General features: G+C 42.1%; 1 protein-coding gene across 1 annotated transcript in view; it reads right to left on the reverse strand.

The window, feature by feature from the left end:
* The window catches only part of LOC145399667 (uncharacterized), a 241,162-nt gene extending 216,497 nt beyond the window's left edge, over nucleotides 1-24,665 (reverse strand). The window contains exons 1-3 of the mRNA XM_080272212.1: nucleotides 24,613-24,665; nucleotides 17,512-17,617; nucleotides 15,771-17,400 (exon numbers count right to left, since the gene is read on the reverse strand). Coding sequence (XP_080128338.1) covers nucleotides 15,771-16,612 — 842 coding nt within the window. The 5' untranslated portion in view covers nucleotides 16,613-17,400; nucleotides 17,512-17,617; nucleotides 24,613-24,665. The remainder of the gene's footprint in view (nucleotides 1-15,770; nucleotides 17,401-17,511; nucleotides 17,618-24,612) is intronic.
* Between the last annotated feature and the right edge of the window lie 593 nt (nucleotides 24,666-25,258).

Raw genomic sequence — 25,258 nt, forward strand, 5'->3', positions numbered from 1 at the left:
TGTAATGGGCATCACAATAAGATAAACACATAAGAATATAATGGTAACGCAAGTATTATAATATATGAAAGAACAGTAAACTTATTATGCATAAAATATTTATACGGCAATACAGAAACGTGGCATGAATATTTTAGTGTTGCTTAAAAAAGAGTAGTCAATTTTACTGGCTGTTACCGTATTTCTGGGGTTGGTAATAATGTCACAATTATGATTATAAGATAATGTGCAGGAATATAAGCAAAAATATGCCAATTTCTTAGTAGAAAAAATATATATACATTAAACCCTCGTGAATGGCAACACCCACACACACCCAGTCCGACCTGGCCAGAACTTCCTCTATCGTAGGCCTGTTTGGGGACACCTCTTAAAAAACAATGCACCAAGAGTTTTACCTCCTGGGTGGTGTGGAAATAAAGTCAAATTTACAATATGTAGGCTACTATTGCGGACAGGAGTTCTTAACCACCCTCGTCCAGCCAACCTGTGTATGTGGCAGCGTAGCATTCACGAGCACAGAAGTTGCCTTCGATGCATTTCTGTCGAAAAATATTCCTTCAGCTTTGGTCTTGTGCTAATGGATAAACCAATAATAATATTTACTTTGAAGGTTTGACTCTGATAACACGAATATATCATACTGATTATTTAATAACTTGTTTCTCGTATAGAGCCAAGCAAGTGATAAATATGTATATTTGGTTCCACTCCACGACTTCCTGTAGGTCTGAACCAGCGAACACAATGTGAACAAGTTCGAAGCATTCATTTGTTAACAGGAGAGAGAGAGAGAGAGAGAGAGAGAGAGAGAGAGAGAGAGAGAGAGAGAGAGAGCGTGTATGGTGGGTGCCTGTGAATTTTGGAATGAGGTGGAGGCAGACTGGCGCAGGGAAATACAAGGGATGAGAAACCCTGGATTCCTGTGATCCATTGAAAACAGGCCACAGTATGAGTATTTCTTCCATCAGTCACTAAAACTTGCCTTTCTTTGTGATTATATATATATATATATATATATATATATATATATATATATATATATATGTATAGGATTGCTTTCGTTGGAATAATGAATTAGGAGATAAATGCTGTTGATTTAACAAAAAGCTGTGCTTAAGAAAGTAATTTGCCTCTCTGTCCAGAGAGAAATATCCAGTTAATGAGAAAAATACTTGTGAGATCGCCAAAAATCTCCAGGTGCCAACCACCAGAGAGAGAAAAAAATACGAACATAAGGCATCTAACAGAAGTTACGCGGCCTGCCAAATTATTTGACAAAGTCAACTGGCGTTACCCAGAATAAAACCCATCTTTCATTTTGTCCGACGAGACGTTATCCTGGGATAAATAAACTCCTTCGTCATCAGCGAAAGGAAAAATTCCCTGTTTAGCTTGAGCACCATATTTACTCATATCGCATAAAATCATGTGTATGTAGCCGGAATGAAGCCCCTTATCTACGGCCTGGCAAACTCCCTGTAAAGAGTACCCGGTACTATTTTCTATCGACAGACTGAGTTAAGCGGTGAGACTCATCTTTCGTGTAAGGTAATCCACCCCGCCTCTGTGTGTGTGTGTGTGTGTGTGTAATTCACCGGGTCGGTCAGGATCACTTGATGGTCGTGATCGTCAGCTTTTACCCTCCCGGAAGGGAGCTGAGAGCTCATATAGTCCGATCTAAGGGCAAGGCTGTGACCTTCACACACGCACACACCCGTCCCCTTGCTCAAGGGGGACAGTAACCACCCACTTCGTCAGTGAAACTTTTCGCAACCTGAGCGAGGCGCGAACTCCCGTCCACCAGTTGGCAAGCGAGAGCGTTACCACTGCACCAGCGAGCGGTGTGTGTGTGTGTGTGTGTTGAATTGAGAGTCATCTGACTTGTGGAGCATGATATGCGGATTGGTAGGTTGGTAACTGGGTGGGTGGATTGGTTAGTGTAGGCTGGTTGTTTCACAGGCGGACTAGGTGGAGTGAGTGGGCGAGAGGGAGGGAAAGGGTTGTTGGGCTGGTTAAGTGGGGTGGAGTGGGGTTCGTGCATTGTTTAAGTGAGGTGGGTGGTGGGGCTACCTGTAGGACAAGGCAAGAGACGGATTTGTGTCGTCCTACTTTTGAGACATACTGTATTGAGTAAGGTTGTGGATATGTGCGTTGATGGGTGGGTGTGTAGATGGATGAACGGATTGTGGGAAAACAGGCCACTGGGATTAGGTGAATTGAGTTAATGTCCGAGTTGGGAAAATCGGTCCACAAGGGATATTATTCTGGAATAATGCTGAAGTATGTATATATATTCAGTGAGTTACAACAGGTCCATCGAGCAATACGTCTGTTGGTTAAGAGGTCTGTGTTTCAACTGCACGCATCAGTGGGTGATATAACCACGACGGATAACAGGTTTATGGGGAAAATAGATTCATTGTGAAAAATACATCCATGGGTATACGACCATGTAGGAAACCTGCATTCATAGAGAGATTCAAGGTCGAGGGAAAAATTGGTCCGTGGGGAGAAAATACATCAATGGGGAAAATTAGTTTGGGTGAAAATAGGTTACGTAGGGAAGTAGGCGTCTTAGAAAAAAAAAGTCATTAAGGAAAATAGGTCCACAAGGGATTGTGCTCCTAGTGGTGAAAATGTCCATTGATAAAAATATTCATGGGGTGAAAATAGGTCCATAGGGGCATACACGTAAACACACATGGAAATATTTAAAATAAATGGGACCTAAAACATCCAACTTTTAACAACGACCGTTGCCTGGAATTAGCCTTACCACTGCACAGTGCACACCTTGCACCAAACAACCATTAGCCAGACCCTATTACCACTTCGTCATCCAGTCATTATATTTCATAATTTACCTTCATTTAGCCATTTAAGCATAGAAAGCCAACCGAAACGAAAGGAAAAATCCCTGTTTAACTGTGTTGAGCACCTCATTTCTCCACCTCATTCCTCTAAAATTAACGGGCACCCGATACTCTCTCTCTCTCTCTCTCTCTCTCTCTCTCTCTCTCTCTCTCTCTCTCCTTTTAACAAATGAATGCTTCGAACTTGTTCACTGTGTGTTCGCTGGTTCAGACCTACAGGAAGTCGTAGAATGGAACCAAATATACATATTTGTCACTTGCTTGGCTCTATACGAGAAACAAGTTATTAAATAATCAGTATGATATATTCGTGTTATTAGAGTCAAACCTTCAAAGTAAATATTACTATTGCTTTATCCATTAGTACAAGACCAAAGCTGAAGGAATATTTTTCGACAGAAATGCATCGAAGGCAACTTCTGTGCTCGTGAATGCTACGCTGCCACATACACAGGTTGGCTGGACGAGGGTGGTTAAGAACTCCTGTCCGCAATAGTACATTATAATATAAAAGAAAATAACCAAAATGTATCCTAAAATACCACAGACGAGAGAGAGAGAGAGAGAGAGAGAGAGGGGGGGGGGAAGGCAGGGGCAGTGTTGAGTGCAACTGAGTGAGAGATGGAGGAAGGGAGGGAAGGAAGGAGGGAGAGAGTGATTGAATGAAAACAAATCATGGTGCCACAACAGTGAGGTCATCTGATGCCATATGTAAAACAATATTATTTTTAAATATAATTAGATATAATAAAAACGAAATAAAGAAATGAAAGCACAAGTTTATAAGTCACTCATAAAAGAACAAAATTCCCAAGGGTGACGCACATCTCCCCCCAGGAGAGAGAGAGAGAGAGAGAGAGAGAGAGAGAGAGAGAGAGAGAGAGAGAGAGAGAGAAGGCAGGCCAGGGGCAGTGTTGAGTGCATTGTCAAGCTGAGGGAAAGATAAAGGGAGGGAAGGAAGGACGGCGAGAATGATTCAGTGAAAACAAATCAAGGCGCCGCAACACCGAGGTCATCTGGCGCCATATGTAAAACAATAATATAATAAAAAACAAAATAAAGAAATGAGAGCACAAGTTTATAAGACATAAAAGAAACAAAATTCCCTAGGGTGACGCACATCTCCCCCCAGGAGAGAGAGAGAGAGAGAGAGAGAGAGAGAGAGAGAGAGAGAGAGAGATCATGGGTATGGAAAACGTGGCAACTTGCTCCACCCAAACCGCCAGTTAAGAATGGTACCACCATAGCCGAAGTTTACCCCTCCCCCAACCATGAGGCCCATTCCATCCCCCTCCAGACCCCCACCTTCCCCCCCTACCTTGTATACCTGTACCCCTCCCTCCCTTTCTGCCCCATACTACCCTCCTACCCCCAATAAACCATCCTGTGATAGCGAGCACGCAGCTTGGCTTGCTCTCCCACCCCATGCCTTCCCTCCCTCACTTCCCCCACCCCCAACACATGTACACGTCTTTATATGTATTGCCTCGATGTTTTTTTATCCTGTGCCTTTTCGTACCTGAACATAATAAATGCGTCTCTGTATACTATTCTATACATGCAAACACAGGCATTTGAGCCCAAGCCCCCCCACCACCACCCAGCCCCCTCCCCCAACCATCACCCCTCCACCTCTATATAGTAAAGACATGTACATTTTCCCTTTTCCCTTGCATGCATCTGCAACAATATTGAACAGTATTCTATTTTCCTTCATGGCAATATGAACATATGGTGTTTCTGAAAGTTTCTGAAGTACTATGAGGCACTGCAGGATTACTCCCCGTACGTGAATTATCTCCCCACACCTGCTTGCATGGTTGATATGCTAAATCACATAGATTTTGTTTCAACTAGCCAAATTGGTTGTTACCGTAAATGATATCCCATGGTTCAATGTACCCATTGTGGGCCTTCTCCCCGATCAAATTTTATCTCCCCACACGTACATACACATCTGTTTTCATAGTAGTTGGTCAAGAGCAAACTAAAGTGCTTTACTTTGATGAGAAAAGATGGTTTTATCCAACCTCCATACCTCCAAACCTTCTTCCCACAGGGTACTTTATCTCCCCAAAAGCAAGTAATCTCCCCACACCCCAAAACATCTGTTCTCGGGCTTGACATGACAGATGATATTGCAATGACCTATTTCAATAATAGAAATACTTAGTTATAAAAACTCTGGGGGCTTTTGAAAATTCTGGGGGGTAACTTTTTTTTTTTTCTTTCAACTTTGATCCTCGATTGTGCTGTAACCATTAGGCCTAGGGGGTTGCCGATCACGCTGTCAGGTGTGTAAATTCTTCCTCTTTAGCCAGAACATATTGATTTTCCCCTTGGTGAAATCGAAAAAACACCCCCAAATTCCGGCTCCAGTGGCAGACAAGCCAGATCGAATTGCGGTACTTAGGGGTTAAGGGATAATGTAATTGTCTATTTTTCTATCTACATCCCGACGCCCTAATCTCGCAAAGGATGGCCACAGACAAAACGCCTCCAAGTCGCTGTCACCCACCATTTGCCTACTCTCCTCCCAGCTCACTCCCCCCTCTCTCATATACCTCTCAACTTCATCCTTCCACCTCATCCTCGGTCTTCCCCTCCCTCTCCCTCCCTGCACCTCATCTACACACACCCTCTTAGTCAGTCTTTCATTCTCCATTCTCTCCACATGTCCAAACCACCTCAGTGTATTTCTCCTAATCTTCTCAATCACATCCACTTCCACCCCATAACGTTCCTTCACTTCTTCATTCGTCAACCTGTCCCTCCATGTCACTCCACATGCTCCTCTCAAGTAACTCATTTCCACTGCTCTCACTCTTGACTTGTTCCCCTCAAGCAAGGTCCATGCCTCGCTTCCATATGTCAGGGTAGGGATCACAATACCTGTACTATCAGTGACTTTTTAACTTCCATACTCACCTCCCTATTTCTCATCACTGCTTTCAGTGAACCAACAACCTTCCTTCCCTGCTGTACCTTTTCAAGCACTTCATCCCCAAAAGTTCCATCCTTACTCATCACACTACCCAAGTACTTGAATGCACTCACATTCTCCATACCCTCACCATCCAACCTCACTGTGCATTCTGTGACTTCATTCCTCTCAGACACCATAACTTTACTCTTGTTTACATTAACGTTTTCCTCTTCCTACACACACTCCCAAATTCATTCACCAAACCTTGCAACTCCCATTCATCTTCACTCAACAATACTGTATCATCAGCAAACAGCAACACCGGAATCTTTCACATCTCACCCTCATTCATTAGAGCCACCCCCACATCCACTGCCCTACCTTGCACCTCCTTTACAACCCCATCCATGTATATATTAAACAGACATGGAGACATCACACAACCCTGTTTCAGTCCCACATTGAGGTCAAAGAACTCACTCAACTCACCACCCACTCGCACCGCAGCCCTAGCTCCTTCGTATATACTCTTCACAGCATTCAACAATTTCCCCTCCACTGTAATTGTGATCACTGAAAATACTTTTTTTTATTGGTCTTACAGAGTTATTATCTGCAAGAGGAAGCACATTTCTATGAATTATCTATTTAAGTTCTATGGACTGCATTTTGCTGCTATACTCCATTTCACCGGGTCTGGCACCATCAGTGATGTCCTCAACACCTATAGCATTGATAAGGCTCCTCGGCACTGGATATACCTTTTTGTATTGCTTTATATAGGTTCTCAAGGTAATATAATAGAGGATTACCTAGTGCAGAGGATTTACATCGACAGTACAGGCACTGAGGACATCACTGATGGTGCCAGACTCAGTGAAAATGAGAATAGTTTACCAGACAGCCATAGATAATGTTAAACCTATCCCGTAAAGGGGTGAGCGTAAATTCTGGCTGTGGCGCGTAACTCTTGCTCGAGAGTTTTCAGAACAGTCGCGTAGAGATATTTTACTTCTGACACTCATAGGAAAGTTACTATTCATCATAGAAAACTCACTTTGGTCTCATTTTGAAGATGAAGACTTTTGCTCTGTCGTACATTGTTCAAAAAGACAATATAAACACTCAATCCTCGTAAACCGCGTGTTTATAAACCACGGATTCGTAATCCGCAGCAAAGTGGCTGTCAGACTGCCAACACCCTTAAACCGCTGTTAAGTCACGAAAATCGCGGATCTAGGCACCGAAGTGGGCCTTTTCCGAGGAGAATCGTAAACCGTGGCATTCAATTTGATAACTGCGACCTAACAACCAATCACCACCCGTCCTTGGTGGCAAGTGTGCATACTAATGCCACCATGATGTTGTTGTTCTGCCCGCCAACCCGCACAGTACAGAGCATCACTGTGCGGTACGAGAGCTACCTGCCTTTTTTTGTGCACTTTGCCCCCACCTCCTACCTTCCATGTCCCCTCCCGAACCTCCAAAGAAGCGCTCTAAGCCCTGTGGCATCAAGAAGCAGCTGCCGTTGTCGTACAGTCAACGTTTGGAGCTCATTTGTCATGTTGAGAAGGGAGAGAAGTTTGTAAGCCTGGTGAAAGAATATGGAAGGAACGAGTCGACCATAAGGACGATCTACAAAACCAGGGAGAAACCAAAACAAAACCAGGCAGACTTTGAGGGCTTCCTGAGGGAGGCTGAGGAGCTGGAAAAGGGAGAACAGCATGAGGGAGCACACCCACCTCATGCTGAGAGGTTCTAAGTTCTTCCCAACACCATCCCACTTCATTCACTTAAGCAATATCGTCATAGGATTAAGGTGAGATCCCTTAACCTTGCTTATTTCTATTAAATACATGCACTGAATATTCGTAAATTTGTATGTTTGTGTTTGATGGTGCCTAGATAGGTGTAGATAGGGTGCTTTGGGGGGTAGTTGGCCAAAATCCAGACCCTAATTAATTTTTCACATGAGTTATTATCTATAAACCGCGGAATTTGTAATCCGCGGCAGTGGTCCAGACCCAAATTGCCGCGGTTTACGAGGATTGAGTGTACCAAATAAAATGCAAAAAAAGTGAGTAGAAGTTAGCTGACATGCTAAAGAGTTACATTCCTTTAAAAAAATATTCGCCCCAAAAAAACTATTCAAGAAGTAATAATATTTTTTACTTCAATACGTAGCAGAATAAATTTCCTTTCCAATAATGCATCAAATGATGAGGTGAAAGAGAAAGAGATTGTCCAGGTGCTTGAGGATGCGAAAGTGGATGTATGTGGAATAACTGAAACAAAATGGAGAGGAGAAAGTGTGAGAGAATGGGAGTATGGATGGGGTATATGTGCAGGAGTAGGTGAGAATGAGAGGGCAAAGGAAGGAGTATGTATAGTTGTGAGTAAAAGATGGAAGAGGAGCATAAGACAGTATGGATCAGTTGGATCAAGGATTGTGTGGGTAAAGTTGAAAGTTGGAATACAAATGTGGGCGATTGTGTGTGTGTATGCGCCAACGTAAGATCGTGCTAGAAGAGTGAGAGAAGAGTTCTGGACAAATGTAGAAGTGTGCATGGAAAAGTTTGGAAGGAATGAGAGTGTGTTTTTGATTGGTGATATGAATGGTAAAGTTGGGAATGTGAAGGTGGATGGAATAGTTGGTGAGTGGGGTGTGCCTGCTGAGGTAGATGAGAATGGGAGTGCGTTAGTGGACATTTGTGCTGGGAGGGGGTTGGTGATAGCCAATACCCTCTTCAGGCATAAAATGATCCACAGGTATACATGGCGAGTGATGAGAAGGGTGGGTGGTGAACTGAGTGAAACGAAGGCAATGATTGATTATGTGTGTGTGGATGAAAGGATGCGAAGATGTATATTGGATGCAAGAGTTTATAGAGGTTGGGGGAGTGGACTTTCTGACCACTACTTGGTGGTGGCCAGAATTAAAGTTCAAGTAAGATGGAGGAATAGAAGAAGGGAAAGACGAGAGGAAGGAGTAGTTGCAAGGAGAGTGGAAAGGTTACAAGAGGATGAGAAAAAGGCAGAGTATAAGACAGAAGTCGAGGAACGATTGGGCAAATATGAATTGGAGCAGATGGGGGACGTGGAAGGTGTGTGAAGAATATTTACAGAAGAAATATGTGCAGCATGTGATGTGGTGTGTGGAAGGAAGAGAAGACGGAGAGGGGTGCAAGGAACAGCGTGGTGGAATGAAGAGGTGAAAAGGGCTGTGGCACAAGAGAAGAAAGCATACAATGAATGGATGAGAAATAGGGGCGTGGAAGAAGTTGAGAGGCGGAAGAGAGAGTTATATGTAGAAAGAAAGAGAGAGGTGAAAAGATTAGTAAGAGAGAATAAGAAGAGAGTGAATGAGGAATTTGGAAGGAATTTGAGTGTAAAGTGGAGGGAATGTAAGCAAATGTTCTGGAAAGAGGTGAAAAGAATAAGACAGGGTGGAAGTGAAGTTAGCAGCGGAGTGAAAGATAAAAATGGTAGATTACTAGTGGAGAAGGGAGAAAAAGTGAGCAGATGGAGAGAACACTTTAAGGAATTGTTGAACGTGGAGAATGGAAGTAATCCGAGTATAAGTGGCTGGGGAATGGCTGGGAGAAGGAGGGAGGTGAGAAGACAGGAAGAAATCAGTAGGATAGAAGTTGTGGAAGCAATGAAGAAAGTTAAATCAGGGAAAGCCCCAGGAATTGATGGAGTGTGTGGTGAAATGATGAAGCATGGGGGAGAGATAGTAGTAGAATGGATGTGGAAGATGTGCAGATTGGCCTGGGAGGAAGGTAGAGTCCCGGAGGATTGGAAGTCAGGTATAATTATTCCCTTGTACAAAGGAAAAGGGGAAAAAGAAGTGTGTGGTAATCATAGGGGCATTTGTCTTCTCAGTATAATAGGAAAAGTGTATGGTAGGATACCTATCGACAGAGTTAGAGAAAGAACAGAGAAATTAGTTGGAGAAGAACAGGGAGGCTTTAGGAAGGGAAGAGGTTGTGTAGATCAGATATTCATTCTCAGATCTTTAGCGGAAAAGTTTCTAGAGAAGGGAAAGAAGTTGTATGCGGCTTTCATGGATTTGGAGAAAGCATATGACAGGGTGGATAGACTAGGATTGTGGAAAGTGTTAAGAATATATGGAGTAGATGGGAAGTTCTTGAATGCTGTGAAGAGTATGTACAATGGTGCGAAGGCTGCAGTGCGTGTGGATGGTGAACTAAGTGAATTTTTCTCATTGAAAGTTGGGTTGAAACAGGGATGTGTCATGTCTCCATGGTTGTTCAATCTGTACATGGATGGGGTAATAAAAGAGGTACAAGGTAGGGTAGTGGATGTTGGAGTGGCCCTGGTGAGAGAGGATAGCGTTTGGAAACTCCCTGTACTGTTGTTTGCAGATGATACTGTGTTGTTGAGTGAAGACGAAGGGGAGCTGCAAGGCTTGGTGGATGAGTTTGAGAGAGTGTGTAAGAAACGGAATCTAAAGGTGAATGTAGGGAAGAGTAAAGTGATGGTCTTTGAGAGAGGTGAAGTCAGTGAATGTACAGCGAGGTTGGATGGTGAGGAATTGGAAAATGTGAGTACGTTTAAGTACCTGGGTAGTGTGATGAGTAAGGATGGAGGTTTGGAGGGTGAAGTGCTTGAAAGGGTACAGCAGGGAAGAAAGGTTGCTGGTTCTTTGAAAGCAGTGATAAGAAACAGGGAAGTGAGCATGGAAGTGAAAAAGTTACTACATGACAGTATTGTGATACCAACTCTAACGTACGGAAGTGAAGCTTGGACATTGTTGGAAGAACACAAGTCAAGAGTGAGAGCCGTGGAAATGAGTTATTTAAGAGGAGCCTGTGGAGTCACATGGAGAGACAGGCCGACGAATGAGGATATAAAGGAGCGTTGTGGTGTTGATGTGGATGTGATAGGAAGCGTTATGAGGAACACACTGAGGTGGTTTGGCCATGTGGAGAGGATGGAGGGTGAAAGACTGACGAAGAGAGTGTATGTGAGGTGGAGGGGGAAAGAGGGAGGGGGAGGCCGAGGATGAGATGGAGAGATGGGGTGGAGAGGTATATGAGAGAGGGGGGTGTGAGTTGGGAGCAGGGGAGTGAAATGGCGGGGGACAGGGCGACTTGGAGGCGATTTGTTTGTGGCCACCCCAAACGGGATTGAGGCGTCTGGCAATAGATAGATAGATAGATAGAATAATGCATCATTTGTTGTATTTTCTTAAATAATAACGCCGCATATATACGTGAGAAAAAGGAGCATAAGTGTTTGGCAGGAAGTCAAGAGGTGTACATCCTACTTGTGAGGAACCTCACACCACACTGAGCCAAGCAAACCAAGTGAGCACGCATGCACCAGCCGTGGCAGGCTTAGCTCCACCCACTTTTGCCCGTCATCCAACAAAAATGACGACTCCCTAAATATTTCTTTAGAGCTTACATCGGATGACAGGCAAAGTCGTCATACTGACGTCAGAGGTTGACAAATGCATGACGACCCAGGTCGTCATTGGTAAGTCTAAGGGTTAAGTGACGGCATGATGACTTGGATTACTTACACTGCATGTCTTGGTGTGATCCCAGTATTTTGTATTCTGGATAGAACACTTTAAGGAATTGTTGAACATGGAGGATGGAAGTAATGCGAGTATAAGTGGCTGGGGAATGGCTGGGAGAAGGAGGGAGGTGAGACGACAGGAAGAAATCAGTAGGACAGAAGTTGTGGAAGCAATGAAGAAAGTTAAATCGGGGAAAGCTCCAGGAATTGATGAAGTGTGTGGTGAAATGCTGAAGCATGGTGGAGAGATAGTAGTAGAATGGATGTAGATGTGCAGATTGGCCTGGGAGGAAGGTAGAGTCCCGAAGGATAGGAAGTCAGGTATAATTATTCCCTTGTACAAAGGAAAAGGGGAAAAAGAAGTGTGTGGTAATCATAGGGGCATTTGTCTTCTTAGTATAATAGGAAAAGTGTATGGTAGGATACTTATTGACAGAGTTAGAGAAAGAACAGAGAAATTAGTTGCAGAAGAACAGGGAGGCTTTAGGAAGGGAAGAGGATGTGTAGATCAGATATTCATTCTTAGATCTTTAGTGGAAAAGTTTCTAGAGAAGGGAAAGAAGTTGTATGCGGCTTTCATGGATTTGGAGAAAGCATATGACAGGGTGGATAGACAAGGATTGTGGAAAGTGTTAAGAATATATGGAGTAGATGGGAAGTTGTTGAATGCTGTGAAGAGTATGTACGATGGTGCAAGGCTGCAGTGCGTGTGGATGGTGAACTAAGTGAATTTTTCTCTTTGAAGGTTGGGTTGAAACAGGGATGTGTCATGTCTCCATGGTTGTTCAATCTGTACATGGGTGGGGTAATAAAAGAGGTACAAGGTAGGATAGTGGATGTTGGAGTGGCCCTGGTGAGACAGGATAGTGTTTGGAAACTCCCTGTACTGTTGTTTGCAGATGATACTCTGTTGTTGAATGAAGACGAAGGGGAGCTGCAAGGCTTGGTGGATGAGTTTGGGAGAGTGTGTAAGAAACGGAATCTAAAGGTGAATGTTGGGAAGAGTAAAGTGATGGTCTTTGAGAGAGGTGAAGTCAGTGAATGTACAGCGAGGTTGGATGGTGAGGAATTGGAAAATGTGAGTACGTTTAAGTACTTGGGCAGTGTGATGAGTAAGGATGGAGGTTTGGAGGGTGAAGTGCTTGAAAGGGTACAGCAGGGAAGAAAGGTTGCTGGTTCTTTGAAAGCAGTGATAAGAAACAGGGAAGTGAGCATGGAAGTGAAAAAGTTACTACATGACAGTATTGTGATACCAACTCTAATGTATGGAAGTGAAGCTTGGACGTTGTTGGAAGGACACAAGCCAAGAGTGAAAGCAGTGGAAATGAGTTATTTAAGAGGAGCCTGTGGAGTCACATGGAGAGACAGGCTGACGAATGAGGATATAAAGAAGCGTTGTGGTGTGGATGTGGATGTGATAGGAAGCGTTATGAGGAACAAACTGAGGTGGTTTGGCCATGTGGAGAGGATGGAGGGTGAAAGACTGACGAAGAGAGTGTATGTGAGTGAGGTGGAGGGGGAAAGAGAGAGGGGGGAGGCCGAGGATGAGATGGAGGGATGGGGTGGAGAGGTATATGAGAGAGGGGTGTGTGAGTTGGGAGAAGGGCAGTGAAATGGCGGGGGACAGGGCAACTTGGAGGCGATTTGTTTGTGGCTACCCCAAACGGGATTAAGGTGTCTGGCAATAGATAGATAGATAGATAGACCTCATTTCACTTATACTTAACCCTGGCTATGGCTTCTAAGAAAGATGCCAGCGTCACTGGCGGTATCAAGCATAAACACCAGTCTATTCCAACAAAGTCAAGTCTCCTTGATCTTGATTAATTGGTCCGCCATACTACCGCAAAGCTTAAACCTCCTAATAACCAGATACTGTGGTGTACTAAGGGGGGGAGGGCAGGGGTGCAGCCCATCCCGGGTGACGGCCATTGGGGTGCCATTTAGCTGAATGGTAACTTTTTCATTTCACTTTTCAGTATTTCTGTCAAATTAGATGGAGAGTAAATGGTTCCATGTTGCTTAATTTTCGCTAAACCTGAATTCTGAAACTACCGTAAAACTATTACGGCGAATTTTCGTATGTATGTTATTCATCTCTGGGAGGTAGGGGGTCTGGATAGGTCTGCCGTGGTTGCCAAATACTCTTGGAATGCCCCTGACCAGATAAAGCAAATGGAATATAGATTGACTGATTTCCTAATGTGCCACAGAGGCTAATTCTTTTCCTTGTAATAAAAGACTGATTATATTATTATAACAGTATTTTTAATATGGAATTTTCATGGTATGCCTAATTTTGATACAAAATAAAAAATGATAAAAATACACCTGAGTATACATCAGTACCTTACAAAATTATGGTTTTGATACAGATAATTGTAAAGGGTAGGTTTTCAGTAAATACACCAAGGTATCGGCGACAATTTTAAAATGCATCAGATTATTAAACACTATATAAAACGAATTTAATAGTGTACTATAATTCCAGCAAAAAAAAAAAAAAATGATTATTTTGAAGAGCCAGTACGATAATTACCATTTAAAGGTGTAGCACACTGTGTCAAAGTCCCACTCACATGCAGCTGCCTTCACCCTTACCATAATGCTGCACTGATACCTAACCCAACCCACCCATTCCATCCTAATGGAACAATCTTACCAAACCCAATCCAACCTAACCTAACTTAACCTAGCCAGCCATCATCCTTACAAAACCATCCCCCACCTATGTCATAATATGGATCCAAGGGATTAATTTATGATAACCATTAAGGAGACACAATACAAATTTTATTTTACAGCTTTCTTGTCTTCCCTTTACCTTAGCTCTTCATGGGATTTAGTACTTTCTGACTGTGTTATCAAGTTCTGGTATTTTTTAGTTCCTTTAAAAAGTGGTGAAAAGTGCTTAAAATGCAGTGTTTGTTTTCAATTCCTAATGGCAATGAAGACATGCTGACTCCATCTTATGGTGCATGAAGGCCTCCAGGTGCCATCTTAGAGTGCCATTTTGAGGTACATTACCTTTAAAGGGTCTACTTATCCAAATCTAACCTTAATTTTCAGAACTTAACCCAACCTCACTTATTCTATCTTATGATAACCTAACCAAACTTATGCTAACCTAACCTGTCCCATATGTAATAACCTTCCTTGTTTATTGATGGATCACCTTCATGCTTGAAAATGCAGTTCTGTTCACTGTTACAAAGTCACTGAATCAATTCAAATTATGTAAACTTTTTTTTTCCTTTTTTTTTTTAAGAGATGGTCCTATGTCTCCTTAAAGATTATCTATATTTTTTTTCCATTACATTCATGCCCCTCTGTTACTTCAGTGTGCTCTGAAATTATCTTACTAATTTACAGACAGGGAGTGGGTCTTCTCTCTGGCATTTCTGTCACAAATGCATCTTTATGGTGGAGTCATTTTCAGCCCAAATGTCTATCTATCTATCTATTGCCAGACGCCATAATCCCGTACGGGGTGGCCATTTGACTCTGAGTTACTTGTTTTACAGGGAGGGGCACTAACTCTCCACAAACACACTTGACACGTAGAGAGCACATATGGTTTGGTTATATGGTTACCACCCTGCGTTGTAAATGGTTTCTTGGCTTACAGGAAACCATTTGGCTTGTCACTCAATGTAAAGCCACCTGTAATGGAAAGAAAAGCATTAAGTAGTGACAGGAAAGATGGGAGAAATAGGAAGAGAGGAGGGCAGGCACAGAAAAAGAATGATAAAGGCTAAGGAAGAAGTAGGCAGCACTACATCAAGTGAGTGGATGGTCACCACCACCTACCACTTAATTTCTACAAATAGATGAAAAATAGTCTATACAGTTAGTGCGCCTAGTGTACAAGTCAAAGCACTACATACTAGAGGCTGAATAATGCAACTGCCACACAGTTGCATTCTCACATTGGCTAAAAGTAATTTGATTTTTACTTTCAACTTCCCCTATTCGTTCCTGTCCTTTGTAGTCTACTGTACTTTGTGATTCCAGCATGATCCAATTAGTTCTTGATCACTATCTTCATTAAATATTTCTTCTTTCTTGATAAACGTGTTGGTGCCGCTTGTATTGTTGGAGTTGGTTCACCAAGGTATCAACTTGCACACCTGGTTTGAGAGTAAAAGAGCTCCTGAGATCTAAGAGCTTAGCAAAACTGTTAAGGCCTTTAAAGCTTCTGCTAGTGCTTAATATCTTTGTCAGCCTCAACGGGCATTTGTTAGCACATGAGTTTTGTTTGTACAGGTCCAGATCTCTTGCTTTCTACAGAGTTTCTACTATACATCACCATATCCCATGGAAAACACCAATACCTCTTGACTTTTCAGTGAACGGCAGTATGCCTGTCTTTGTCCTGTTTGGTTGTAAACCGTTTGTCACATATATCACACTTAAACTTTTTCACTCCTGAATGAACAAGCAGATGCCTATTGAGGTCACCTTTATAAGTAAACAGTTTACCACATTCATCACACTTGAACTTTTTCACTCCTGAATGAATTAGTAAGTGCTGAGTTAGGTTGCCTTTCTCACTAAACAGTTTACCACATTCTTCACACTGGAAATTCTTCACTCCTGAATGAACTAACAGGTGTCGAATGAGATTATCTTTCTGAACAAACAGTTTACCACATTCATCACATTTGAACTTCTTTACTCCTAAATGAATTTGCAAGTGCCTGGTGAGAACCTGCTTAAGATTAAACTGTTTACCACATTCATCACACTCGAAGTTCTTCACTCCTGAATGTTGCATTTGGTGCCGAGTTAGGTGACTTTTCTGACAAAATGCTTTACCACACTCATTACATTTGAACTTCTTGATTCCTGAATGAACTACTAGATGTTCATTTAGTTTGCTTTTAGAACCAAACATTTTATCACACTCACCACATTTGAACTTCTTCACTCCTGTATGAGTTAGTAGGTGCTGGGAGAGGTGACTATTTCTCCTAAACTGTTTACCACATTCTTCACACACAAACTCCTTCACTCCTGTATGGACTACTGAGTGCCGAGTAAGCAGAGTCTTAGAGGAAAACAGTTTATTGCACTCTAAACATCTGAACCTCTCAACTGCAGGTGAGAGGGTCACTGGGTCATGGACAATCCCATTCTCAACAAATAACATTTCTTCATCTGCTTCACACTCTAATTTAACATTTGGTTCTTCTTTAACTATTATTTCATCAACCTTGCTCTCTAACTTAACATGTGGTTCTTCTTTATCCACTTCCATAACTACATGACCCACCTCAGATTCTCATTTAATATCTGGTTTTTCCTTTACCACCTCCATTACATCATCCCCCCCTCACTCTTAATACCCATCAATCTTAAGTACTTTCCACTCTGCTCCAGCAGACCATTAACCTTACTATATGGCACGACTTTGACCAATGCCTAACACAAATGTCACGTGGAAATGTTCCTGTAAGTATTATGCACTAATAACAGATTCTTAAAACTGAACAATGATTTTCATAAAATAATTACTACGGAAAAATAACTGTCAATACACTGATATGTTATCACTGCCCACAAGCAGACTGAAATTATGTATGTGCTCATCTGAAAACCTATCTACTTTCTACATATAACATTTTTAAAGAGTGACCACAGTCTATGGATGCCAGAAATCTGGTGTGTGGTTTTATCTTTTTTTTTATTCATTTGTCTTTCCTTCCTCTGTTCTGTTATTTAAAAAGTAAGACATAAATATGTGACAGCAAAATTCTTCATTTTCCACTGCCATTCAGTACATTAAATAATCCATGAATCCCTTTTACCATGTATCATATGATATGAATCATATACTATCTACCTATGTACAGCCAGACACCATAATCCCATAGGGGGTGGTCATTTCTCTTTGAGTTAGTTGGTTTACAGGGAGGAGCAGTAACCCTCCGCCAACCCACTTGCTGACATGCAGGGAATAGCAATACAAATTCCATTTATTAGAAACCTCCATGATGATCACATTGCTGATGTGTCTGCTTCACTGCTCTTACTTCAGTTGTGGACCTGGAGGAAAAGCTACCATTAGTCAAGCATCACTGTGAACCTGATAATACTGTACAGTACTTTATATAAACAGCCAGGACTGTATGGTATGAGTCATGCCACAACCATTACCTTACAGCTGGGGTCAGTAGAGTCCACATCAGCTCCTTTGGTGTACTGACAGCTGGCTGCCTTGCACGTTAGTCATCCAATCTCCAGCTGCTCTCACACCACTCACCTGGGTCACAAACCAGTTCTTATTATACTTTAGGTAGCTAGTGGACAAATATTTTCAGCAGTAAATTGTAGTTATACTAGAAGTTAATGTCTCTACATCCAGAAAATATGATGTGTATCTCATGTGAAAATCTCCATGATAAGAGAGGTTCCGAGTAGGCTAATACTCCTTAATCTAAAAATGGTGCCACTATATTTTACCATCAAATGAATCTGACAACACTTAAGTTGCTTGTGGTGAGCAAGGCTGACAAGCCCTAGACAGCCATGTGCTGCACCACTTAGTGCAGGGCAGATGCTTTCAACATCAGCCAAGTATGCTTCCTTGCCAGTGTTATATTCCAATTTCACAGTCATATTTACAAGAATTTAAGATCATGTCAAAACGAGTGCCGGTACTATACATCTGTCACGTTGCACCTGAGATGTAGCTACAATGTACAGGAAGGTCTCATTGCATGACATATCACTGAACAACAGATCATTCCAACAATAAATTAAGTGCTTTTGACAATGTGTTTGCTTATCATACCTGGTGTGGTAAAATCCCACTAACTCAGACTGCTGGAGGTGGGTGGAAGGTTGTCAAAGTTATAGTATACACATTTCTATCTCTATTTATTGCCAGATGCCTTAACCCTGTATGGGGAGGCCACAAACAATTGGCCTCCATGTCACTCTATCCCCACCATTTGATTGCCCTGCTCCCAGCTCACACCCCCATCTCTCATGTACCTCTCCACTCCATCCCTCCATCTCATTCTTGGCCTCCCCCTCTCTAACATACACTCTCCTCATCAGTCTCTCACTCTCCATCCTCTCCACATCGTCAAAGCCTCTATGTATTTCTCCTAATGCTTACTGTCACATCCACATCCACACCGCAATGCTGCTTCACTTCCTCATTTGCCAGTTTGTTTCTCCATGTTACTCCACATGCTCTTTTCAAATACCGTAACTCATTTCCACTGCTGTCATTCTTGACTTGTGTCCCTCCAACAAGGTCCAAGACTAAAAAATAGTGACGTGTTTTTTCCCACACTATCACAAATAAATTTCAAACCACCTTTTCTTGGTCAAACAAGACACTTGTTTATGACTCAAGGAAGATAGATCTAAGGCCAAAAGTGTTTAGACAACATCTTTCCCGTATATTATATATTTATCTTCCCTGTAAAAAAAATAAATAAATAAATAAATACTGTAAGTAGCAGAAAATCCTTACCTTTAAATATACATCTGCTATCTTAACAGGTACATTTCACAATAGGCCTCTGCAAAACAAAAAGTTTATCGTCTCTGAACTAAGCTGCATGGATTTTAAGTTTTTACAAATCACCTGAGCTGCCACAACACCACGATGTCTGAAAAACTTAATACTGTAGCTTCAGATGTCTGCACACTCCCCGTGAAATTTTGCAATAACTAAGAAGTAATTACTCTCCCAGCTGGAGCACAGAGACACCATCCTGATACTGAAATTCAAAATCAGGTGCTAAGTGACCACTAGATATGCTGACCTATGACTGGTGGACATGAAAACAAAAGCATCAATCAGCTGGGAAAAAAAAAAAAAAAAACAGTTAGCCATCGCACATGTCAGGTGCTTGCCCATGCCTACTAGCGACTAGTAATGAATAAACGAACGCATAGGAGCTCTCTCACGGCACGTGAAAGATCCCCTGACACAAAGTTCGAAACAAGGAAAACATTTGTAAATTCGCTTATGACTTTATTCATTTCCGACTGCATGTTCAACGGTTCAAAATACTCTAGACTGGGAAGAGTAAATATTTGTAATTCCCTATAAACTAATTCTGAACATTTCTCGTTAAATATGTTTCCCTGTTGTTTTTTAGATATGCTGTGTCAATTCTTGCTTGATTCCTCAGCATAATGGTAGAGGTGACTTGTTTGCACCTTGGCATCCCAGGCACCTTTCGGTACTCCATCATGATTCACGATAAATGGGGAATTCTATAACTTACATGAAAGATAACCAAGCCTAGTAAAATATGTTCTAATCTCATCTCATATAGGTAACATATATATACAGTACCGGTATGTGTATATTTTTTAAATAACAGAACAGAGGAAGAAAAAACAAATGAATAAAAAAAATAATCCATACACCAGATTTGGAGAAAGCATATGACAAGCTTGAAGGACAAGGATTGTGGAAAGTATTAAGAATATATGGAGTAGATGGGAAGCTGCTGAATGCCGTGAAAAGTATGTATGAGGGTGCTAAGGCGGCTGTGCATGTGGATAGTGAACTGAGAGAATTTCTCTATTTGAAGGTTGGATTGAAACAGGGATGTGTTATGCCCCCATGGTTGTTCAATCTGTATATGGATGGGGTTATAAAAGACATACAAGGTAGGGCAATGGATGTTGGAGTGGCCCTAGTGAGAGAGGGTAGTGTTTGGAAACTCCCTGTACTGTTGTTTGCAGATAATAATGTGTTGTTAAGTGATGAAAGGGAGCTGCAAGGCTTGGTGGATGAGTTTGGGAGTGTGTGTAAGAAACGGAATCTAAAGGTGAATGTAAGGAAAAGTTATGGTCTTTGAGAGAAGTGAAGTGAATGAATGTACAGTGAGGTTGGATGAGGAGGAAATGGAAAATGTGAGTTTGTTTAAGTACTTGGGTACTGTGAAGAGTAAGGATGGAAGTTTAGAGGCTGAAGTACTTGAATGGGTACATCAAGGAAGAAAGGTTACTGGTTCCTTGAAAACAGTGATAAGGAACAGGGAAGTGAGCATGGAAGTGAAAAAGTTACTACACGACAGTATTGTGATACCAACTCTAACTTATGGAAGTGAAGCTTGGACCTTGTTGGAGGGACAGAAGTCAAGAGTGAGAGCAGTGGAAATGAGTTACTTGAGAGGAGGGTGTGGAGTCACATGGAGAGACAGACTGACAAATAAGGAAGTGAAGAAGTGTTGTGGTGTGTATGTGGATGTGCTGGGAAGCAATAGGAGAAACACACTGGGGTGGTTTGGCAATGTGGAGAAGATGGAGTGAGAGACTGATGAGGAGAGTGTATGAGAGTGAGGTGGAGGGGAGGAGAGAGAGGGGAGGCCAAGGATGAGATGGAGGGATGGAGTGGAGGGTATATGAGAGAGGGGTGTGTGGGCTGGAACCAGGGCAGTGAAATGGCATTGGACAGGGTGATATGGAGGCAATTTGTTTGTGGCCACCCCTTATGGGATTAAGGCGTCTGGCAATAGATACATAGATAGACCAGATTACTGGCATCCTCCATTCAAAAAATATCTGTAACAGTTGGACTTGAACAGCTGTAGGTTGAAGTTTTGGGGGAAACAACTCCAGGAAAACGAGTTCCAGATAGATGGAGTTCGGGGAATAAAAGAAATCTGATAGCCAGATGTTTTGAAATATGGTTGTGTGACATTCCAGGCATGAGCGCTACCAGATGCCCGTGTAGCACGAGGGAAGGCATGGAGAAGTGGCATAATGGACGCAACTTCGTCTGAGCATTTGCCATAAAAATATCTGTATAATAAAAACCTCAATATAACAGATTTTAATAGACCAGAATTCATTTTTATCGGACTCGAGGAGGTACCGGACTATATTCCTATATATATATATATATATATATATATATATCGCAAAAAGTCTGAAAAGCCAAAAGCAGTCCGGACTACCTGACCACTTCAGGTATGTTCTCCACAATAAGGTAAATAAAAGACATTGTTTATCAGTGTACAGTACAGTATTATTATATATATTATACTATTTGATTAATGTAATGAAGTTATAACACAGTACAGTACTGCAATGGTAGTCAAAACAGTTTAAAAACCATTCACGAGATCCGGACTAATGTCTGATATATCGGAAAAAGCTGAGTTAGCATGGGGAAGTCCAGATGTCACTTTTATTGGAATTTTGCGTTATTTGGACTGGCTTGGGCCCGAATTAGTCCATTATAGTGAGGCCTTACTGTAATGCAATGGAGGCAACATTCCTTCTTACTTGTAGGGGAGGTACTTTATTTATAATGGCAGGTTATTAATAATTCCAACAGCTTCATTCTGAATTTTGCCTAGTTGTTTTAATGCAACCTCTCCACATCCATTCCACAAGGGTGAGAAATATTCAAGCTGAGAGTGCACATGACTCATAAATTATAGCTAACTGCTGGTCGGTGAAGAAGTTACGGACTCTGTACAATAATCCAAGTTTCTTTGAGACAGCTTTAGCAAGATATGAGAGGTCCAGCTAAAGACGTTGTTTTGTGAGACACCGAGAATTTCAATGTTTTTGGAGATGGGAATATTAGCAGCACTGAAGGTACTATGTGAATCTGGCAAAATCTGTCTATTAGTACATTGTATATACTGTATTTGGTTTTACCAGCATTAAATAAGATAAGGTTGTTTGTCCCCATTCATTGCTTTTGGATAAGTCTTGATTTATGGAGATGGCTGCACTGAGTTGAGAGTTAAAGATATTAGACTTTGTACAGTACCCTCGTGTCCAGTACCGTACTAATTTTTTCCAGTACAGTCTTCAAAAAAATAATTTATTACTCTAGTATGGATTTGTTGGGATAGTACAGATCGGCCGCGCAAAGTGGGCCAAATCCAAGGAGTTCTACCCTCGCCCTGACATGCTGTGTCCAGTACTATTACCTGCCCATGCCTGGTAAGATGGCCAACACCGAGGAACGTTTCCCTAGTACTGCCACGCCAGTCCAGTACACCTTCCTCGTGACATGTGCCAGTCAAATTGCAATGATTTCCCCCTGATGACAAAGACAACGATGTGTCAGTGTTTGACTATGAGGGATTTATGAGGGAGGTTGAGGCAGAGGGACCTCCTCAGGATCCTGAAGGCCTCCTCCAGGGGGTCAGTAGGACCTCCTACAGCCTCAGAAATCCCTCCCCCTTCCCACCCCCAAGCCCATCACCACTTGCCTAAAAGGTTGGTAAAATCTTAGTTGCGACAAAATGTAGTTAAGTTGAATTTTGGGGGGACTTTTTCAAGGTTTGTCTGACATTATTCATTTTTCCCATAAGGTCTGTTGTTTGTCCAGTACGGATTTAGTCCAGAACGGATTTAGTCCAGTACGGTAGTACTGTCTGACAAAAATACCGTACTGGATGCGAGGGTACTGTAAATGGGTGTTTAACCCCTTAAACACGGTTGTGTACAGTCGTTCTCCCCCGAGTGGCGGGGTTGTATCGCGGTCTGAGTACCTGTAGGAAAATATTCGCCAAAAATCAGAGATTAACCCTAGAACATTAAACTTGGTATGGCAGATAGTAATTACATTCAGCTTTCTCCAGAGACAGGTGTTGAGCCTTCGTGGACTACCCAAGGACTTGTGGAGACTTGCAAAGTTGGGTAACCAAATCTTCACTTTCACACCTCCAGCAACCCGGTTTCCCCTCTACCACAGCCTCATTCTGTCACAGTAAACTTTATACTACAACGTAAAGGTAGTTAGGATTCCGTATTTGTACAACAAGCACTGAAAATAAGGCTAAAATCAACGGAGCGTACGGCTGACATGCATTGTGGCGGCGGTCTTCCCGTCACTCAACAAACATTTCCATTTTCACAGCTAAAAACATGTATACTACATTATTTTCAATCATATTACTTCCCAAAAGATCACCACGGCGCACTTTTTATTCTGCCTTACGCCCGCCACTTTATTCTCGTTCCTGTCGGCCGCTTGCACTGACTGGGAAGAGCTAGAACTCGCCATAATGTCACTTTGAAAGCCTGCAGTAAACTGACGCTAAACAGGGGCAAACCGTGAGAAAAAAAGCTAGTGTTACAACTGGGGAAACAAGCGTTTCCTAGTAGCATAAACTGCTTGTGAGAGGAGATCGCAGATTTACAGTTCTGAGCGCTCAGAGCGCTGCCATGTATCACAGCCAGGCTGGCCGGGCCGTGGTGGTGGGGGGACGGGGGGAAAACGCGATACTTGGCAACAACTGAGGTCAGTAGTACAAAGGTAAAGTATGCTAGTTGTAGCTAGAGGGTGGTGGTACTGATAGACAATACCAGCTGGAGCCTGCTTGCCCGCGGTTATTCAAAATTTACTAGAATCGCAAACGCGACCCGCCACTATGTCCTTTTCGCCGAGCGTCGCAAACGCGACGATCCGCGTTTAAGGGGTTAAGTGTGAATGAACTGTGAAATGTTAAGTCATCTATCTATATATGACCTAATCCTAAATAAATCACCAGCACCCAACAAAGTAACATACCCGGTACTCTAACTCACTGGTTAACCTAACCTAACCTAATAGTTTAAACTAAATCTAACCTAACTGTACTTAACAATCTGACAACCTAACCTACAATTTGGAAATGGAAAATGAAAGCCACTTCACAAAATAATCGTCAGTTAAGAAAAAAGACATGGATAACAACAAGGAAACAAGGTCAATGGAGAAACAAAATCAACATGGAAATCATTTACGGGCATAAAAGTTGTAAGGAATAAACAAATGAAAAGTAACATAAATAAATTTTGGTACATTTGTGTATGTCGCTTCCAATACACCAGAACATGATCATAATAACCGGGGCGGGGAATTCTATAGGAAAACAATATTTACCACCCTGGAAATTCGCAGAAAATAGAGAAAACACACTAGAGAAATACGAATTGAAGTGGCAAGGTCTTTCTGCTGCTGAATGTAAAGCGAACATTTTGCTGCCGGGCCCTGCTATAATATCTACTGGCTACATGATAACATTCTGGTTAACTTGAGTACAGACATTCGTGAAAAAAAACACCCAGTGATAGCTCGAATAACCGGATGACGCAAAGGTGATTACTGAATATGAAACCAACGTAAGCAAATTAAACACGATAAATTCAACCCATGTCTCTGGGCAAAGTTATGCCTAACTGATACGCAACGAATAGCATTACAACTAATCTAGATCTTAATGTATATGTTACCGTTCATTTCGACTTAGCGTATCAAACAATGATGACTCTAACCTACTAATGGTGCCTATCCTTGAAAAACTGCACCACAGCCCAGGCTGCCCAGCTGCCTCTCCAACGCCTGTGTTGTAGGTCAGTCAGCTGATGGCACGTCGCTGATAAATGCCGCCATCTTTCCACTCGAATCAGCAAACTTTGGTTATTACCTGAGAAACTGACAAACTGTACTGCTTTATACTACTCAGAGCATTTTCGTTACCTCCGAATACTAACTTATGCCTATTGAGCGGATTCGAAGAAGTTTTATGCGTAAAATAGTTTGAAGTGGAGCAGAGCAATGATGTAGAAAGATGGCGACCATTTTTTTTTTTTTTTTTAAACCAATGTTTCCCAAGAAATCAATGATGCTAGGAGCAATAGTAACTAAAGAACAACTTCGAAGTATGATAGTCGTCATGTTACTGTTCCAGTCTATATTATTATTTTTTTTTTTCCTTATAATGAGGCACTGCTAGCTACGAAAAGAAATTTATTGATAATTATAGTACCACGTATTTAAAAAATTTGACGGAATTCAAACAGCACTGAATGAACAATGGTGATATGCAGTGTCCTGAGCGGAAAGGAGCATTCATTTGTCTATCAACAGTCAGACGCCATAATCCAGTGCACCGGAAGGGGAGGGGGTGGGGGGCCGTTG

This window comes from Coenobita brevimanus, chromosome 6, assembly GCF_032717465.1.
Source record: "Coenobita brevimanus isolate Jiangsu-jjx chromosome 6, ASM3271746v2, whole genome shotgun sequence".
NCBI classification, from domain to species: Eukaryota; Metazoa; Arthropoda; class Malacostraca; order Decapoda; family Coenobitidae; genus Coenobita; species Coenobita brevimanus.